This window comes from Cylas formicarius, unplaced genomic scaffold, assembly GCF_029955315.1.
Source record: "Cylas formicarius isolate icCylForm1 unplaced genomic scaffold, icCylForm1.1 PGA_scaffold_7__23_contigs__length_41026272, whole genome shotgun sequence".
NCBI lineage: Eukaryota > Metazoa > Arthropoda > Insecta > Coleoptera > Brentidae > Cylas > Cylas formicarius.
The window spans coordinates 39,704,224-39,725,414 of NW_026844352.1; the positions used below are offsets into that span (position 1 = coordinate 39,704,224).

General features: G+C 34.8%; 1 protein-coding gene across 1 annotated transcript; it reads left to right on the top strand.

The window, feature by feature from the left end:
- The first annotated feature begins 2,440 nt into the window (after window positions 1-2,440).
- LOC132704875 (beta-1,4-glucuronyltransferase 1-like) lies at window positions 2,441-20,976 on the top strand. The gene is made up of 7 exons (XM_060675180.1): window positions 2,441-2,577; window positions 3,882-4,054; window positions 6,906-7,143; window positions 11,149-11,495; window positions 13,361-13,611; window positions 19,144-19,269; window positions 20,315-20,976. The coding sequence occupies exons 2-7, from the start codon at window positions 3,901-3,903 to the stop codon at window positions 20,516-20,518; spliced, it is 1,320 nt and encodes a 439-aa protein (XP_060531163.1). The 5' UTR covers window positions 2,441-2,577; window positions 3,882-3,900; the 3' UTR covers window positions 20,519-20,976.
- Window positions 20,977-21,191: the final 215 nt, after the last annotated feature.

Here is a 21,191-nt window from a genome sequence, read left to right on the forward strand (position 1 = left end):
TTTGCAATATTTGATACATGTACAGACCACGCAGTTACTGTCACGCTTGACACAACATTTCTATTGATATAATAGTTCAAACCCGAATTGTTCTTGCCAACATGCAGCGCAGACCACTTTTGAGCATTCAGCGGCGATAGCTAAATTGAACACCACTTGGAAATAGTATTCCATGCTGGAGAGCAAATCCACGGTATACACTAAGAATAGCACTAGTCCCAGCACCGATCCCTGGGGAACACCACTAGGCACGTTTTGTGGCAGCGAAAAAGCGTTATGGTCTGTTCATAGATATAAGAAAGTGACCAATTGCTTTTGAATGGGATTATCCAAGGGTTTCGGAATTTCCATTCAAGTAAAATTGTGGTCCGTAATAGAAAATAATTTTATACCTGCCTGTGTTTAATATTCTTTGGTTTGGTATACTACTTAGTTTAAGTTTATTAGTAATCATTCTTATTTCGTGCGTAATACAGCGTGTGTTGAATCGTGTGCGAATTATGCAAAATATGTACGAGTCTAGTGTATCTCAGGAGTTGCTCCCTCCCAAATGTAGAAAACACTATTCTATTGAGACTAAGGAAGTTATAAACAATGTTTATTTGACTCTCATTGAACGTGGTGGCAGCAAGCAAGCAACTTTAGAAGGAACGGCCACGTCGACGAAAATTCCAACATCAACTGTATGGAAAATTGTGAATAATCCCATTTCAGTGAGGAAAAAAAGAAGCGATGCTGACATTTTCTCGAGTGTAGATGAAAGTGATCAAGATATTATTAGGCTTAAAATTTACCAGTTATACGACGAACAAAGCGTGCCTACATTAGATATCTGAATTAGGAGGCTTGATAAAGATGAAACCGGTGTTAAATATAAACTTCTTTAGATCGTAGTTATAATTTACCTAAATCCAAGCTTTGCTTTCACTGTAGAGATAAGCCTATATTGTGCCATTCTGTAATTGAGTAGCTGAGTCTGCCTGTTGAATGGCCTGTGACATATAAATAAATAAGTAAATAACACGGTCTGAATCGATTAGCCATGTTTTTTCAGAATTTTGATTTGCGTTTAATAATTTACTCTGGAAAATAACAATTTTCAGGGTCTACAAATTTTTGTGCATAATTGAAAAACATTGTGCGTAATTGTAAAAATGCTTAAAATAAAAGTTATTCTGCGTCTCCTGGTTAAAGTAATTTGGGGATCGGGTTAACAGTTTTCGAAAAAATAAGTTTTGTCTGGAAGCCAGGATGACCCAAAAGAAATTTCTTCAAAAATTTATAAACAATACTTGCCGAAACTTGATTGCTCCCAGTCTTTACAGTTTAGATATGGGAATAGACTTTAACTTCTATACTAAATTACGTTTTTGAATATGTGAAAGAAACTGACAACTGAATCAATGCCCTCTAGTTACGGTCGATTATCATTATAAAAAAGGCCAATTTTCAGTTTTTTGCACGTTGTACATTGTAAAAAAGAATAAAGGTTTTTGGTCTGGATTCGCACGTCTTTTGGTTCAAAAATTTATTCGGTCGTATATAACTTTTTTCCGGATACCATGCAAATGCAATTTTTAAATTTTTAAAAATACTCCCCGACCCGCCAGCACCCCCAGGTGCCATTTTGAGAAGCCTATACCAAGGCTAACCAACCTTTATATTTTTTCAAAAAGACGAAACCATTTAGAAGAAAAAAACTAACTACGCCACTGAATTTTACGTAAAAATATTTCTTAGGATACCCGAGATACGGGTGGTGCCCCAGAATTTTAAATTTCCCAAATCACTCTGTATTTTAAAAACTAAGCAAGTCATGAAAATTTTGATAACATCATCATGTCGGACATACATCTCAGTCGCGTCCTTACTTGATAAGGTTCTTCTTTGACATGCAGTTGAACGTACGTATTTCATCGCTGTAATTTTATGCTCAGTTTCACTCGTACCCTGTACCGTGCGTTTAGTTTATCTTGATAACATTTTAGTTGGCTGTAACTAGTTTGTTTTTAGAGATATCAGGGTAAACAAAAAAAAAATCTAGGATTAATAGCCAAGTGACGTATAAAACAAAACGCTGTCAATTTTCTGACATATAAGCGTACATGTTTTTTTTAATGGAACACCCTGTATATTATATATGTGTTTAATAGAATATCTTATTCCGATTATATGTTTATATTTTAGTCCACTCGTTTTTGACGAGTAGGCAAAAATTTTATATTTTTATATAATTTCAATGAGTGCCCTGACTGACAAATAAAAATATGTTTATGTTTGACATATTAGTAAGCAACGTTGGTGGTTGAATTATTGTCCAAGCCATTATTCTTGGAATGAAGAAGAACGAAACAAAATAACGTCGCCTGCAGCGACCCCTCTAGTGGCAGTGCATAAATTTATTGATCGTACCCAAACTCCGCATTGGGGCGCAGTTGGCCCTGGTCGGACTCGGTCCACGCAATCGCGGTTAATCGGTTAAGTTTCGCGTAAACCAAACGTCAGTATGGCTCCGTTGTCGGAAGATTGAATTATCATCGTGGATGGCCGGGTCTCCGACGCAATTAAACATGTCACGTGAGTAATAACGCGGGCCGACAATTTTGAAACTGTCGAAAGTCAATTTTATTGTGACATTTGATAATTTGGGCCTCGTAAATTTAAACCTGATTAATTAAAATGACGATCTCGGTTCATTTAAACATTATTTGTATCATTACAAGAACTAAATCCGAATTTAAAAATCAAACGATGGTTAAGTCGAACTGAGGTGGCTTTTACTTAATGAAAATCCATTTAACAACATAAATAAGTTCAGATTATCACGAAATTATATATATTCACATGGCAATTGTTTCGACAATCCGTGTCTTTAACAAATGTAATATTTACAAACTACCTGCTACTATATATCCCGAAAAATGACAATAAAACTTAATTAATGTTGTTGTGAGAATTTAAGTTCAATAAAGGAGAGGTATTTAAATCTAATTGATCGTTAAGCAATACATTTGATGTCTCATTTTGTTAATCTCCATGGCTTCCAATAAATTTAATTTTCTACTTTTTGTGGCTGTGTGATAAGTGTGATAGGTGTGTGATGTTGATTAGAATCTGTTTGAATAAAGGAAAAAAAAAACCTACTATCAATCCAAAAAAGTGGGTTTTTAAGTATTCATCTGCAGTTTTGATGTATATTTCAGTCTGCTAAGTTACGAAAATGCAGGTTTTGACTATAATCTACTCGAAATCAATGGTTTATTTGTCCCAACAAGAGGGGTTTCAAGTACATATCTGCTTTTTTAAGGTAGTTTTGGGTGGGTGGATGATAGTATAAGCTGATTTCTGCTGTTTTGATGCGGATTTAGATAAGATATATGTCGGAAGAGCCGATTTCGACTGGAATCTGTAGAAATGAGGAAGAAAAACCTACCATCAATCCAAGAAATTGGGTTTTTAAGTAGCCAATATCAAAACTGTCGTCAAAAATGTATTTTTTTGTGTTTAAGTGTGTAGCATAATTAGAATCTAGACTATTGTTTTTAAAAGCTCTTTTATGTTCGTTAATGCGTTTCTTGAAGGATCTACCTGTTTGTTCAATATAAGTTTTAGGACATGATCGGTATTTCAACCTGAGGTTTTGGACACTTCGTTTTATTGTTTTTTAAAAATTTTCCTATTGTATTGTTAGTTCTGAAAGCTATTTTTTGCAGTGCCGTAGGCGTGTTTACGTTAATTTTCAAAACCAAATTTTCAAAATTATTGTTAGTGCGGAGATAATTTATCTTATTCTTATTCGCTCGCCTTTTGTAATAACTTTGTTGCAATGTGTTTCTTATCAACTGCATGCGCGAAAGCGTTTCATTTTTCTCGGATTTTAGATAAATAACGAGTATTTCGATGGTCGTCGGGCCCAGGAACCAAAAACGATGCTTTTCCGCCGTGCTGACGTGCTGCATCCTCTTGATTTTTTTCGGTTACCAGTTCAACGCGAAACATTTCGGCCTGTCACTCGGAACATACGACGACGACGGCCGGGACAACTTGCCGGGAGGTAACTGACACGAAGAGACCTTACTTGGACAGTAGTACACTCTCTAAAGTCTGTTCATAGATATAAGAAAATGACTAACTGATACGAATTAAGGAAAGTCCCGGGCAAGCTGTAAGAATGAAATATGGCCGAATAGGTCAGTACTTTGCTTAGAATTTTATTATTTGGGGTTTTGTTAGGAAAGATACTAAACAATATTTATTTATTTGTGTTTGTATTTATGTTTAAATATAAAATAAAATTATAAATTATTTTTATTACCTACTGAAATTACTTAAAATTATTCACATAATATATGAGTATCACTATAGCTATCATCGCCTGTTCTAATTATTATGGATATACTCTACTTTTTCTATATGTTTAACAGTATTTGCCCAACTTTGTGGAGGGATCTTAAATACTTCGGTTTCTATAAGTTTGAGGACATTGGAGTTAACACGGGGAAAAACATTGTTACGACGAATGGCAGATTTCAGTTGGTGCCAAACATGTTCAATGGGATTAAATATACAGTGGTAAAGTGGAAGCCTTAAAACTGTAGGCTGTAGATTTTTTGCATAATTATCACAGACGTATTCCTTTGGTAGGTTCAAGCTTTGTAGAACCTCAATTAATTACTTTTTGGTATAATCTTCGTGAACATAAATGTCGTCATTATACATGTAGTTTTGGATTGTTGGTAAGGTATTAGTCAACTGTCTACTGTGATAACTTGCATTGTCCATTACAATGACGCTGTTAGGAGGAATGTTTGGCACTAGTTTGTTTTTAAACCAACTTTCAAATAAATCAGCGGCGGTGCCTTCATGGTAATCCAGAGAAGAATCTTTAATATTTTTCGCAGACAGAGAAAGTCCATTTGGAATTGAACCATTTTTAGAGCCAGCATGCAAAATAGTTATTCTTTTACCTCTTTTTGATGGTGCGTTTGTTTTACACTTATCAGTTGAGTCAACCGTACCCTTTTCCGGAGTATCATAAGTGTCGAACTAGGTTTCATCCAAGTAAATAATTGGCCTTTGTTGTTCTCTGTAAATCTTAATATTTTCAAAATATTCCAGTCGTCATTTCCGAATTCTAAAAGATTGCATTAAAACTTGCTTTTGTCAATTTTTTTAAATCTAAAACCCATGTGTTGACTAAATTTCCATAAGATAGTTCTGCCACATTTAACACCGGTTTCATATTTTTCAAGCCTCCTAATTAAGATATCTAATTGCTCCTCGTATAACTGGTAAATTTTACGCCGTATTATATCTTGATCACTTTCATCTACACTCGAGAAAATGTCAGCATCGCTTGTTTTTTTCCTCGCTGAAATGGCATTATTCACAATTTTCCATACAGTTAATGTTGGAATTTTCGTCAATGTGGGCGTTCCTTCTAAAGATGCTTGCTTGCTGGCACCACGTTTAATGAAAGTCAAATAAACATTGTTTATAACTTCCTTAGTCTCAATAGAATAGTGTTTTCTGCATTTGGGCGGGAGCATCTCCTGAGGTACCCTAGACTCGCAAATATTTTGCATAATTCGCACACGATTCAACACACGCTGTATTACACACGAAATAAGAATGATTACTAATAAACTTAAACTAAGTAGTATACCAAACCAAAGAATATTAAACACAGGTAGGTATAAAATTATTTTCTATTACGGACCACAATTTTACCTGAATTTAAATTCCGAAACTTTAGGTAATAATCTCGTTGCATTGTATGTTAATGACCACCCTTGGATAATCCCATTCAAAAGGAATTGGTCACTTTCTTATATCTATGAACAGACCATAGCAACCTAAATTCTAATTAATGCCTTCCAGAAAACCTGAAACGACCCAAAAAAAAAATTAATCATAGCTTGTAGTGATGTTTCCATTTTTCCCCATGTTTACGCAAAAAGTAGTATAACAATGACGGTTCTAAGCCCCTTTTGGCTAAAAAATTTAAATTAATAAATCAGTAAATTTAATAATAACAATTTAATAAAATTAATAAATAGCAGTGTGTGCATGGAATTTGTATTAGTTGTATTGTTAAATATTGACTATTTGTGTTAGATACTAGTGTGATTTGGATTTATTATTGAAAACCATATGAAGGGTTGATTCTGGAAGAATAATATACCGGCTATCCCATTTTGGGCCCTTTTATGGGTCCCTCGGTTATTTTTTCACATAGAAAGTTGCGGTGCTCTTTTTTTTTTTGAAATTTGAGATTCCGCCAACAAAATTGTCATGGGTTTCGATTTTGGGGCCACCCTCGTGTCTCGGTTGTTTTACAAGTTATTGAAGAGCTTAAAAAAACGTTCGTGTAAAGTTGTTTCGAAAGTTGAGCTCCAAATTTAGTTTTTTTCCATATTTTACTTTGTTTGTAGCAGTATTCCATGATTAGTCTAATAAAAATAATATCCAAGTGAACAATTACTAACATACAGGAAACTCAATACTTTGAAATTAAATTATTTAAATATGTAATAATTTTCAACTTAATATAGTCCGTTCTACTAATATACTAATACTAACATAATGTTATACCTACAACTGTTGTGTTTAAGTTGGAGACTATTTTCTAGAATGTAAAAGTGGCACATATACCCCGAAAAAGTGTTCAAAATGGGATACACTGTGCAAATGTATTCGTCGGCCATCTTAAATTTTAAAAGTGCACGCATAAGTAAGGCCTTAAAACTAATATTGGGGTATAAGAGTTGAAGGTCTTCAAAATGCGGCATTGGCACAAAATAAATTCAGCTTAAATCTTAAAACCTATAAAGACATTTTTTTCCGACTTTATTCAAAATACCTTCTACTTAAGTGTCACTTTAACCGTCGGATCGCATTTGCAGCGTACCTAAGGTACTTAGTACCGTCCAACGCGAGTCACTGCAAGTTCAACTACGGCTTACCCGAAGATTTCATTTTCTTCGATGGGGATACGTACGGCAGTCCCGAATTAGGAGCATCTAGTCCTTTCCGCGCATTGTACCACGTAGTGGAATCTTCTTCATCGCCTGAATTACCCGCCGTCACTTACGCCACGCATCTTACTACCAATTTCTTAAGCTACTTAACGGAAGTACTTAGGTAAGTAAGTTAAAGCCAAGCCAATATTGTATTATACCATTGTATATGAAATGTCAAATAAGGAACTACAGAATTAAAATTAAAAAAGTATTTAAAAATAAACTACTGTACTTTCAGTTCCTTTGTTTGTAACCTTGAGTAACATCTGCTAGCTACGTCATTGTTCCAGTGTGGAGGAACGTATACCTTCCTATTTTTGAAGAAAGTAAACGAGATAAAGAAGATATTGATTTGTTGATACTGCTACTATTTACTTTTTGAAAGCCCAAGTACAATCACAAAGTTTGACTGAATATCCAAAATGCCAAGAAGTATTTACAATGATTTACTCTTCTCCACACGACATCTTTACAAATGGAATTCGTTTCGTTGATGAAGTTGATGGCATTATAGATATTTGAAGTAGAAGCTGAAATTATTATATGATTCTAATGAAGAGACAATTGATGCATCCCTTTTCTTAGAACAGCGGACAGAGATTCTGCAAAGAAAAGAAAATGAAGATGAAGAAATAATTGAAGTAGAAGTAGACAATTATCTGTGGCAACAACCATTTTGAAAATTATCAATATTACCATACTTTCAATCAGTAGGATACGATCTGATCAAATTTTCTTAATTACAATAGATCGTGGAGTATAACTACTGGGGAAACCACTTAAAAAAAATTCATCAAGTACATTACCTGATAAGTGGTGCGGAAATGTGTGCGTATTATGTGAAATATGAATTTTCTAATAGTGGGGACCGCGGTATCTCACGAATAATAATAAAATGACAATTATTAAATTCCGACAGGGATGTTACTTGCAAGTCGTTGAGTTTGGGGTTCCTTTGATAATATAAAATCAACAGTCAGCTTGCCAATGTACTGAAACACCTTATGAAAACATGGAGAACAACACTTTAATCTTCAAGCCTACAGAATAGATGAGATTAACAAGCCCTTAAGTGATATGCTAAGAAAGAGTAACGATAAGAAACAAAAGACCAAATTATCCCGAGCAATCTACATGTACATGTACATCAAAGTACATGCTAAAACCCCACATCAACTGCGGAGTTACTATTTTCAAATCTTCTGGATCGACAGTCGACACTTTATATAGCGAAATTGAAGGGACTGCCTTTTTTTCGTTATAAACAGTTATAGGCATTTGGAAAATAACAATACGCACATGTGTTTTGTAATATTTAATTATTTTATATACATATTTTAACATCTACTTAGGAATATTTTATATAAATATTTAAGAACTACATTTAATGTTTCAAATAATCGCTCATTTTCTTTTGAATTTTTTTAGTATGTCAATACGCATCTCGTAATTTGGGTTGTATTTTCACCATTTCTTCGAGAGGGACATCTTCCCCATGATACATAAAAAATTTCTCTTGTTGAATGGTTGGTGGTGGTCCCAGATCAATTTCTTCATCTTCTTCTTTCTCTTGGTGCTCTTCCTTACCCTTTCTTGCTTGTTGTAATATGGCTTCCTCTGTCAAGTCTGCAGTTGTAGGCAAATCCTGATCTATCACCATAAACTCCTTACTTGTAAACGTAATTGTTCGCATTCTGTCTCAATAATAAGTTCTGCATGACGATAGGAGTGTTGAATTGTTTCTGCTGTCACCTCTTTCCAAGTTTTACTAATAAAGTTGACTGCATCTGTCATATTAATGGAAAATTTGTCTTCGGACTCGATCATTTCCATTAAAATGTTTTTCCTGTATCGACTCTTAAGACTTTTTATTACGCTCTGGTCCATCGGTTGTAATACACTTGTCGTTTTGGTTGGAAGAAATGTGAATTCCGTAGATTTAGAATATGGGGATGTACAGGGCAGTTATCTTAGAGAAGTAATATTTTCCTCCCCTTTAATTTTGCATGCCATTTCCATATTTCCTCTTCAAAAATTTGCGATATCATCCACGCAGACTTGTTTGCCTTGTAAGTGACCGGCAATTGCTTGATGTTCTTAAAACATCGTGGGCTAGCCGATTTTCCAATTACGTTTTGGGTCACTGGGCGGGGCAAGTCCGTAGCGCGTAGTGCGTGTGGTAAAGGGACGCATTGTTTTTCTATCGTGCTCCTGTGGACCACAATGGAACTTTCGCAAAAATCGATGCAATTTAATTGTGCATTCACCCTGTATAAAATGTCCTTCACATCTCGTCGAACTTCAAAATTACAGCAAACATCGGTAAATATCAAAATTTGCACAAATAATAGCGTTGTCGTAGGATATTTTTTCAAATATCTCGCGCCCTGTATAATTGACGAAACTTGAAACTCTCACGACACGGTTCTCATCTTTAACGGTTTTTCATTTATCGCCAATAATTTAGCCACAAAAACGGTAATTTTTAGCATATTTTAGATTTTTTGCCCATAAATGACACACGCTGTATATGATACAAACATTGTACGAAGTAGAGGTTATAGCCCTGGATTTTCCACGGGTCCTGGTTCAAGAATTTTTCCAATGGAGTAAATGGTTTTCGAGAAAATAAGTTTTTTCTGAAACCATGCACTGCGCCGTAATAATCATGACGTCATGGCGTCTTGACAGCCCCCGAAATAGCGATTTCAATATGGATTTTTTCAAATATCCCCAGCAACGTATGTGAAAGACGAAAACCGCAAATACAAAAATTGTAGCTCTTGATGCGGCCTATGACACCGTTTGAACCAATTAGCCATATTTTTTACGATTTTTGATTTGCGGGTAATAATTTACTCTGTAAAAAAGCAATTTTCTACGTCTTTTAGATTTTTGCTTATAATTTGAAAACCCTGTATAAAATCGAAAAAATTCTTGAAATAAATGTTATTGCACTGGATCTTCTGCGTCGGCCGGTTAAAGAATTTTGCAACTCGGATGAATGATTATGGTGGAAAACATATTTTTCTGGAAGCTAAAATTACCAAAAAAAAAAAAAAATCAAATATATTTAAAAAATACTTGGTAATATTTGATTGCGCCCAATTTCTACAGTTTAAATGTGGACACGGACTTTTACTTCTCTGCCAAATTTGAAGTTGATATCAAATTTAGGACACCTAACGCATTTCTCATTTAGCACGGAATATCGAGAACACCCTGTACAATAGGTGAAACCCTTAAATACAAAAGTTTTTGCTGTCTATGCGGGCTAAATCGCAATATAAAAGAAAGCGAGATCTGAATCAGTTATACCAATCAGTTTCAGTTTTTTTGAATTTGCGCCGCACCCTGTATACTTTTGAAAAATTGACACGAATGAAAGTTTATAGAGCCGTATCTTCTGCTTCTTCTGGTTCAAGAATTTTTTTGAAAAATGATGTTTTTTGTAGACCCTTGCACGCGCGATTTTTATTTTTTTTTAGAATACTACCCGACCCCCCAGTCCCCCCGTTTTCAATAGGTTCCGTCACGGGGCAAAGCTGCACATATATGACAAATATGAAGTCGAATTTCGGACACTTATCGTGTTTCATAGCACGGTCCAAAAAATAGTGGAAAATCGCGAAAAAAATATGGATACCGGCGTCAGATCTGGGCCATTTCTTATAAGCTTATGTGCTTAAAAAGGTGGCAAGTTTCAATTTTGTAGCTCCAACGAAAGTTATTCTGGAAAAACAAAAAGACGAGAATGGAGAACAGAGAACGGAGAACGGACAAACAGACAAAAAAAAATTTTTGTTTTTCGACTGTGATCATTTATGTACCAACAGAAATCCCATAGGACTTACCGTTACCGAGATACATAATTTTTATACGAGCGCAGACACAACTGACATTTTTAAACAAATCAAAAAGAATAACTGTAGAAAAACAAAGAAAAAAATTGACACTGAAAAAAGCAAGGCAATATTCAAAAACGACGAAAAGAGAATGAAAGGAAAAATTGAATAAGTCTTTCAGCCTCTCCGTAATTTCCAGTTCATTTAATTTATTTTTAAGTTCAGTCCAAGATTTTAAACATTTTTTTTTGTTCTGTTTCCACACCAACGTTCGGTTTTAGGTATTGGGACGGTCTTGTAAGCGTAGCAGCCTACGTGCCAGATGGAGACCTTCGATCTATCATCAGACAACTGATTCACTATTGCTATTGCGTTCCCGCCATGTCCAGGGTTTCGTTGCATTTCGTTTTCCGTAAAAATGTGACGTTCAAGTCGACGTTATCCTTCAACAAAGGGCCGCCCACGAGTTGCGACATCATCGGAGGGTCGCCAAAAAAAACCGAACCCCCGCCGTTGATTCGCACCAATGACAGTTGGTACCCGGTCAATGTGTGTCGAAACGTAGCGAGGTCAGCGTCCGTCAGCGATTACGTGATGGTGTCCGACGTGGAACTGATGCCCAGCAAAGGTAAAGCTCAGCTCGTCTGGTTGTTTTTTTTTCAAAAGTTGATTAGTTGGGTCTTGTACAGAATTAAAAAAAGTAATTGAAAATATGTAATCCCTAATAAGACGTTTTTGTAGAACAATTTTTTTCATTCCAATTCCATTATAAATTTTACGTATTAAAATTAAATTCTCAATTTGTATTTCTAACTCAAGGCAGAATTACTGGGCTAATTCAGAATTTCTCAATCATAATGGTTTGATGTATAGTCCCTCACCAGATATTCTTACTTGGTTTTCAGAAATAATAACGCGTTTTTCAAAAATTCTGACTTAAATTATAAATTCCGATTTATTCTTCGCCGAAATAAACTAAAATCTGTACAAGTCAGAATTAAAAAAAAAAACGTTCAAAATAAATTCAATTGAATTGAATGACATCAGAAAGAATGAAAAATGAGTTATAATTTCTGTGCTAAATCAGAATTTCTAAATGGGTTGTTTATGAATCACCCTGTATATCTGATTAATCGATTGGCGATCCTTTACGAGAGATTTATGACAAATATTTTATAATATATTTTTTAGAAATAATGACTTGTTTTTCAAAAATTCTAATAAACTAAAATCTATTCAAGTCAGAATTTCAAAAAAAGGTTCAAGATATGATGAATGAATGATGAATGATTGAAAAATCAGTTATAATTTCTGAGATAAATCAGAATTTTTAAGTGGATTGTTTCTGAATCACCCTGTATATCTGATTTATCGATTGGCGATCCCTTGCGAGAGATTTATGTCAAATGTTCTGATTTCTTTATCAGAAATCCTGGTTTAATTAAGAAATTCTGACTTGTGTTTCAGAAATAATAACTTGTTTTCCAAAAATTCTGGCTTAAATTATAAATTCCGATTTATTCTTCGCCTTAATAAGCTAAAATCTATACAAGTCAGAATTAAAAAAAAAGTTTAAAATAAGTCAGAATTTCTGATCTAAATCAGAATTTCTATATGCATTGTTTCTGGTTCACCCTGTATATCTCATTTATCGTTTGTCAGGATTTGATTGAAAATTTGATTCAATAAACTAAAACATGTATAAGTCACAAAATACCAGAGGAATTTTGAGTCAAAAATTTCGGAAATTAATTTAGAAATTCTGAGTTAGGTGAGAATTTTTGAAAGATATCTAACAATTTGTGACTTATAATTTCTCAATGCTTCCGGTTTAGAGATTGCCCGTGCTTAATCAGTCACCCCGTATACCCGAGGTATCATTTGGCACTGTCCGTTAAGACGCGTCCAAAAACTCATACTTCTATTTGAGAAATTCTGATTTAAGCACAAAATTCTCATTAGGACCTAATTTTGTCTTATTAAACCAAATTCTAATAACTGATTTCTAAAAAAACCTATCAGTACTTCTGGAAAACGTCAGAATTTCTGAGTTACGTCAGAGTTACTGGAAAATAAGTTTAAAGTTCTCATTCACAACATTTTGGCGACCAGTGCACCCAGTTCACAGATTTTCCATTCCTTCTAAATCACCCTGTATATCTGATTTTTTCGAGAGTCTTGTGTCAGATGTTCTAACGTGTTTTTCAAAAGTTGTTTTCTATAAATTCTAACTCAGCTGAGAAATTCTGACTTGTTTTTCAGAAGAACTGAATTGTTTCTCAAAAACCGCAAATGACAAATCGGAATTTCTGAAAAACTATTCACATTTTCTGAGAAACAAGTAAGAATTACTGACTCTGGCAGTCAAACCATCAGAATATATCTGAGAATCCGATTTACTCGGAAATCCTGACGTGCTTTTTAAAAATTCCTGCTTAAGTTGGGAATTATGACGAAAGAAGAAACGATTAAAATAAACGCAGTTCATTTTAGAATTAGCCAGACGATTCATGAACATGATAGAACAGTCGAAATGTCCGACTGGCAGATGCGACAAAAGGGTCTACGTAGTTCCCATATTTGAAGTCGAATCGACCGAAACCGTTCCGCGCACTAAGGAAGAACTGAAATTGTTGCTGACCGCCGAGAGGGCCACGTATTTTCATCGCCATATTTGCAACCATTGCCAGAGGTTTCCAGGCTTGGAGGTATGGATGGAATCCGATCCTGGCGACGCGATCGAGGTAGTAAATTAACTAACAATTTTTCAAAGCCACTTCCACAGCTAACTGTAATATTATTTGCCGATTTCGTTTTCATTTTCTCTGATGTAAAAAAAAAGAAAGTTATTTTTTCACCTTTCAAATGGAAGTTCTAATTACGAATGCAATAATGTACAGTACAATAAAAAGTTTCGTCTATTCGCCGAAACTGGCTCGTATTTTACTGTGTACCTGTTTTTTTCATATTGTTAAAGTTGAGTCTTTAAGCTTTCCAAAACCGTATAACAAAGTATGATTATCATTAAAAGAAGATTAATTACAGCCATTTACAATATACTAAATTTTGAACGTTTCACAAATAGCTTCTAATAATTTTTTATCTACATAATTTCTCAAAATTTTTATCCTAATTAATAGACAGTGTTTTATTTCTATGTCCGTAGTGTAGGTGGCAGCACTAATTATATTAGATCACACGGTACAGTTGTCAAATTATCAGTGTCTGCAACACATACGAGGTTAGCGCCAAAATTTCCCAGATTGACAGCTCCAGTGTCACGATAAAACTTTGTCTTCTTTTAAATATATATCTTAGTAGGCTGCGAAAAAAAAAATTGAAATCTCGCGTCAAATAGTTTTTTATTGACAGCATTTTAAACAAGACGTTTCGGAAAAAATGTCGGAAATAACGCAAATTGAGTGTAGAGCTGTCAAAGTTTTTGACAAAAGAGGGGTTAGTACCTACAATTATTAAAGAAAGGCTGGATGGCTAATCATGACTCATCACATCACAGCACACATCACACAATTAACAGGAACATCGACATAGTACTTTTTAACTTCTGCAAACTTAGAAGTTTCGACAGAAAATCTAATTGTGAGTGGAATTGCGTAGGCTTTCACGACCGGCGTCGTAATCTGTGAGATTTTTTCGTTCTGTTAGGCCGTGGTCCGTTGGTTTTGCTACAAAAGCTTTCAGCTGCTACTGCGGCAGCCATCTTCAGTGGAAAGTAGATTGTAGCGCCATGACTGGATCGGTACTGTTGTTGTGTTGTGAGTCATGTTAAAAAAAGCCCAAAAAAATATGTAATTTATTAAGCAATATGTTAAAATTTTAGCACAATTTAGGGATGCTGTTGATACTATACCTGCTTTATTTTATAAAAATAATTTTGAAAGAACGGAGAAAAATGTTTTTCGTTATAATATTAATAAATTTGTTTTCTTTTTTTTTAGAGAGCGACGGTGGAACTTAAGTTTAATTCATGTCAGACATTGTTATTATTTCTGTCCTAACTTTTGTTTACTATTGATTGTCATGCTCTTTTGACACTAAGAGTAACTATAAATCAAAACCTTAAATGCAAACTTTTTCAGGGCTATGACTATAGCAGAAATTGTAAGAAAAACAGAGCAAAGTGATTAAGTGAGTGATACTTTAGATGTATAAAAACCCTGTTATTGTTTTAATTCGTTTCTTTCAAGCAAACAAACTTAAATATTTTAAAAAATGCGATAACAATATTTTGTTTTAATCGATATTAAATAAATAACTTTTTTCTGTTGAATTGTTACTTATGGGATACCCTGTATAATTTTTTTTTATTTACCTAAATATAATTATTTCAAAATGTTTCAACATTTTGTGTAGTGTTATTAAACCGTTTTCCCGATTTTATTTAAAACTGTTTGTAAATATAGAGTTTTTTTTGTGAACACCCCGTATAATATTTACATTGTATTAAAGTTCGTAATAATTTTCTTTTTATTGATGTGTTTTTATTATTATTAAGTAAAATTTATTGGCGTTACAAAAAAAATCTAATTAGTCAAACACCTAGGGTTTCCATGGCCCAATATGCGGAGGAACAATCCAGAAGTTTTGTAAATAGTATTACAGTAGCTGGTGGAAGTCGCTTTGGCAATAAAACAATATGATTTTCCATTGCTTAAATTAAAAACAAGGACCTTATTGCACTATCCAATTTGGGCACACTGTGTAATTACTTATTACTTATTATACTTATTGTAATACGAAATGTTTACAATTTTTTGTTATAAACATTTGCGCTACACCGTTAACTTTCTGAAGATACGAGCAAAGAAGTTTAAATTAACTAAATACTAAAATATTTATTGAAAAGACTTTATTTAAATTGCAATTGAACTGAAATTTTTTCAATGTCAATTACTGAATTTTTATTTATATTTATTTATATCATTATTATTTAAACACCAAGGACTAGAGAATTATGCCAAAAAATTTAATTAAAAAAGCAACGTGAAATTTTAAAAATGTTTTTTTTTCAAATGAAAATCTACCAATAATAATTATTTTTTAATTTAAATTTATTGAAGAAAAATTGCCACTGAAAATGATAAATTCTGTAAGATTTGATTTTAACTTTTGATAACTTTGGTACAGTTCAAGTCATACTGAGAATACAGTTTAGAGTCTTATGTTATAGTTCAGCAATTTTATTTTAACATTTTTACTTTGTCGCTCTCAGTCGGCCGTATTTCCTTTTCGGTTTTTTGCCATGACGTGTTGGACATAATTATTCCAATTTTATTCAGTATCATGTCGAAACGCTTTATTTATGAAGGAACGAACGTGTTCTGTTTTGATTGATTGGTTTGTCATGAAAATTTGGTTAGTTGGTAGTTTTTTAACCCATATTGTCCCAAGCATAAAAAATACTTTCTTCCTCTGAAATTATTTATTTTGTTGCACTTAAGAATACATTACATGTGTCAAAAAAAAAAAATAAAAACTCGAAACGTACAAAAAAATACTGGTGCGTAAACGAACCACTGGGAAAAAACAATAAATAATGTTTTGGGGCACATAAGATGTAACATATAATTTATACAAAAATATACATACGAAAGTTCAAATTTGACAGAAAACAACTAAAAAAAGTAGATTGTGTTCCAAATAGAACCTGATTTGATACAAAAAAAACGCATAATATTTTATGGTGCGGGAGCGCACCACTGGTAACGCCCGGTTTCATATTTGGTAATATTTTACAAAACATAAAGTATGTAAATGCACATTACATTTATCAAAAACGTAAATTGTGTGGCTGCGGCAGATTCCACATCTCCTTCGGGCTTTATTAGCATGCACAATCATGAGGTGACCGTGATTATGCGAATCTCAATTGGCATCTTCAATGCTCACGCTCCGAAAACACTTCGAACACTGGGGGGTTCTCGGCGGTGCGTGCGGTATTTATACTCTGCGCCGGAGATGGTAACGGTGCTGCTTGTGCGTGGGGGGAGGTGGCTCCGCCCCCTGAATTGTCGCGTTGTTAATTTCGCCCGATCGTAGTTGCGATGTCCCCGTTGGCTGCTGCGCATCGCTCTGCTGTTTGATTATCGTTCTCCACGTGTTGGATAAATGCAGAGCGTCGTCTCTCGTATGGAGGTGTCCGGACTTTTCTATTTCGATGGCCTCTCGTATAATCCTAGTCCTAAAATCAGGAATATTAGCTATTTGTTTGCAAGTGCCGAAATCAATTTTATGGCCTGTCTGATGTTGGTGCTGAAACAAAGCAGATGTTGTTTGTTTGTTTCTTATGGCTAAACGATGTTCCTCGAGCCTGGCTGAAATCCTTCTGTTGGTCTGTCCCACATACGTCAGGCTGCACGATCCGCATGCTACACTGTATACTCCTTGGTTTTCCAGAGTAATTTTTTGTTTTGGGTTTCTTAGTATTGCTCCGATAGTATGGTCAGGTTTGTATGCCGTTGATATGTCGTTTTTCCGTAATATTCGGCCGATTTTGTCAGTAACCCCCTTGATGTATGGCAGGACAGCGATCGATCTTCGTTGGGTCTCGTCCTGCACACTCTGCTGCGGCTGTTGTTGTTTACTGATTGCCTTGCTGATGGTGCGCCTTTGGTATCCGTTTTGTCGAAGACAGGTACTAATATATATATATATATATATATATATATATATATATATATATATATATATATATATATATATATATATATATATATATATATATATATATATATATTTTCACGTATTGATTCACGGATGGAAAAATGTGATGACATTATATTCCGGGATATCATCCGTTCGCTTGTTGAACTCTGACTGGAATCCTGCAGACGTTTCGCCAAAATCTCACTTGGCATCTTTAATGCTCGCGCTCTAAACAAAAACGAAGATATTCTAATAATGCCAGCAGACAAAGGAAATGCCACTGTCGTCATGAATACGTCGGATTATAATGCAAAATTGGAGGATATTTTGAACGACCCAATATACAAACTAGTCACCAGAGATCCTACGACATATTTGGAAAAAACAACTAAGTCCAAAATTCTCGATTCATCAATAAACGAGGATACAAAGAAGAAACTTATTCCGAGGGAAAAATCGAGTCGTTGCCCAAAACTCTACGGGCTCCCAAAGATCCATAAGGACGGGGTACCCCTGCGTCCAATCGTAAGCGCCTTTAACTCACCATTATGCAAGCTGGAAAAACATCTGGCCAGTGCACTTCAGCCCATAGCGGAAAAGGCAGACTCCTATGTTAAAAACTCAGAACATTTCACTCAGATTTTAGGTTCTCTCAGGATGGACAAGGACGACATTATGGCAAGTTTCGATGTCAAATCCCTCTACCCGAGCATTCCGGTAGAAGAGGCACTCTTGCTTATAGAAGAAAACGAAGATCTTCCGCCGTACATAATGGATCTGTCAAGACATTGCGTGAAAAACGCTTAATTTATGTACAACGGGAAAATTTACCGACAAATAGATGGAGCAGCAATGGAATCATCTCTCTCACCTGTGATTGCCAACCTCTTCATGATTTACTTCGAAAAGAAAGCAATAAAGAAGGCAAATCTGAAGCCAAAACTATGGACAAGATACGTTGATGACGTATTTGTTGTATGGCTTTTTGACAAGGAGGAGCTTTTGAAATTCCTAGATCATCTGAATTCCATTCACCCAAGGATTCAATTTACAATAGAACTTGAAGAGGATAACAGTCTGCCCTTTTTAGATGTGCACATCACAAGGACCGAAGATGGACATTTGGAACACACTGTCTATAGAAAACCAACACACACTAGATAGATGGATATCTGAACGCTAAATCTCATCACCACCCATCACAGATACAGGCAGTGGCAAATACATTGATTGCTCGGTCCTTCAGGCTCACAAACGAGAGGAACAGGGATGAAGAACTGAAAAAAATTGCACAAGCAGCACCGTTACCATCTCCGGCGCAGGGCATAAATACCGCACGCACCGTCGATAACCTCCCAGTGTTCGAAGTGTTTTCGGAGCGCGAGCATTGAAGATGCCAAGTGAGACGTGAGACGAAACGTCTGCAGGATTCCACTCAGAGTTCAACAAGCGAACGGACCGCTGGGACAAAATGGGTTAAAGCTGCGACGTTGCCGCTTCTTGGTGACGCTTTTGACTCGAGCTATGGGCTATGAGCTTTTGACTTAATGATATGAAGTCGCAGGTTATCTCACGCGGCGATCACAAGCAACTCATTAATTACGTTTTAGCCGTTTCTTTCAGTGAAAAGGGAGACGCCCTACCACAGATGGGAACCCGTTTATATCGGCACAAAAAGCGAACCCTTCTATAACGAGGCCCTCTCCTGGGAAGGCTTCCAGGATAAAATGCCGCAGGTATGGTCTCTTCATAGATATAAGAAAGTGACCAATTGCTTTTGAATGGGATTATCCAAGGGTGGTCCGTAATAGAAAATAATTTTATACCTACCTGTATTTAATATTCTTTGATTCGGTATACTACTTAGTTTAAGTTGGACTTTCTCTGTCTGCGAAATATATTAAAGATTCTTCTCCGGATTACTATGAAGACACCACCGCTGATTTATTTGAAAGTTGGTTTAAAAACAAACTAGTTCCAAACATTCCTCCTAATAGCGTCATTGTAATGGACAATGCAAGTTATCACAGTAGACAGTTGACTAAAACCCCTTTCTCATGTGGCACAAAAGCAACAATCCAAAACTATATGTGTAATAATGACATCTATTTTCACGAAGATTATAACAAAAAGCAATTAATTGAGGTTCTACAAAGCTTGAACCTACAAAAGGAATACGTCTGTGATAATTATGCAAAACATCTAGGGCATACAGTTTTAAGGCTTCCACTTTACCACTGTATATTTAATCCCATTGAACATGTTTGGCACCAACTGAAATCTGCCATTCGTCTTAACAATGTTTTTCCCCGTGTTAACTCCAATGTCCTTAAACTTATAGAAACCGAAGTCTTTAACATCCCTCCACAAAGTTGGGCAAATTCTGTTAAACATATAGAAAAAGCAGAACAATCGTATTTCCATATTGCAAATAATATAGAACAAATAATAATTAGAACAGGTGATGATAGCGATAGTGATACTGATATATTATGTGAATAATCTTAAATAATTTAAGTAGGTAATAAAAATAATTTGTAATTTTATTTTAGATTTAAACCTAAATACATACATAAATAAATAAATATTGTCTAGTATCTTTCCTAACAAAACCCCAAATAATTAAATTCTACGCAAAGTACGGACCTGTTCGGCCATATTTCATTTTTACAGCTTGCCCGGGTCTTTCCTTAATTCCTATTAGTCACTTTCTTATATCTATGAACAGACTTTATTTGTCCTGCGTCGTCGCCGACACTCGCCGAAATTTCTCAATTTCAGATGCTCGAGTTGTGCCTTCAGGGTTACAAGTTTGTAGTGTTGGACGGTGCCTTCCTCGTTCACTGGCCCGGCATAAAAAAGAGCAACTCGTATTACGCCCAGTGGCGTAGCAGGTTCGTCGAGATAAACAGAAGACAATACGATTTGATTTTAAAGAATTTGAGTAGAAGATACCCGCGCAAACCGCGTTGTAACGCCAATTAAAATTGCCGATTAAAAACGTTTTACACACGACCCGTTTTTTAAGAGTTTATTGAGATTTAATTTAATTTCTTGGAGTTACGGTAAGTGCCAGGCGTGCCTACAGGTCAATTTTGTTAGATAGAAAAAAAAACTGTAGATACAAAAGTTTGAAGATTTTTGCTTTGCTATCTTATGCAAATGTCAGAAAAAAACGATCATCACAAGCTGTCAAAATGACAGAAAAATCTATTTTTTTATGGAATGTCCTATATATTATCAGCTTAAAACGTAGATCTTATTTTCCTGGTTCCAAAGGCATATAACTGACATAGATATATCAGTTTAAAATCAATGGTCTTTCAATTTCTGGACAATAGTCATATTGTTTAAAAATGGTCAAGTCTGCCTTGATAGCAACGTTTGCAATTGTTTTAACGATGTTCTACTTTTTTCATCTAATCAAAACTAAAGTTCTACAGCGTAAGTTAAATAACTTAAGATATTTGAAATGAATAAAAAAATTATATTATTGAAACAATATAAATATCAGTAATTAACGATTAGTTAATTGAGTAGGTGTCACAAGTAGAATATTGTCAAAACAATTGCACACATAGATAATATCGTTGCTATCTAGGCAGACTTGACCATTTTTAAACAATATGGCTATTGTCTAGAAAATCGAATGATAATT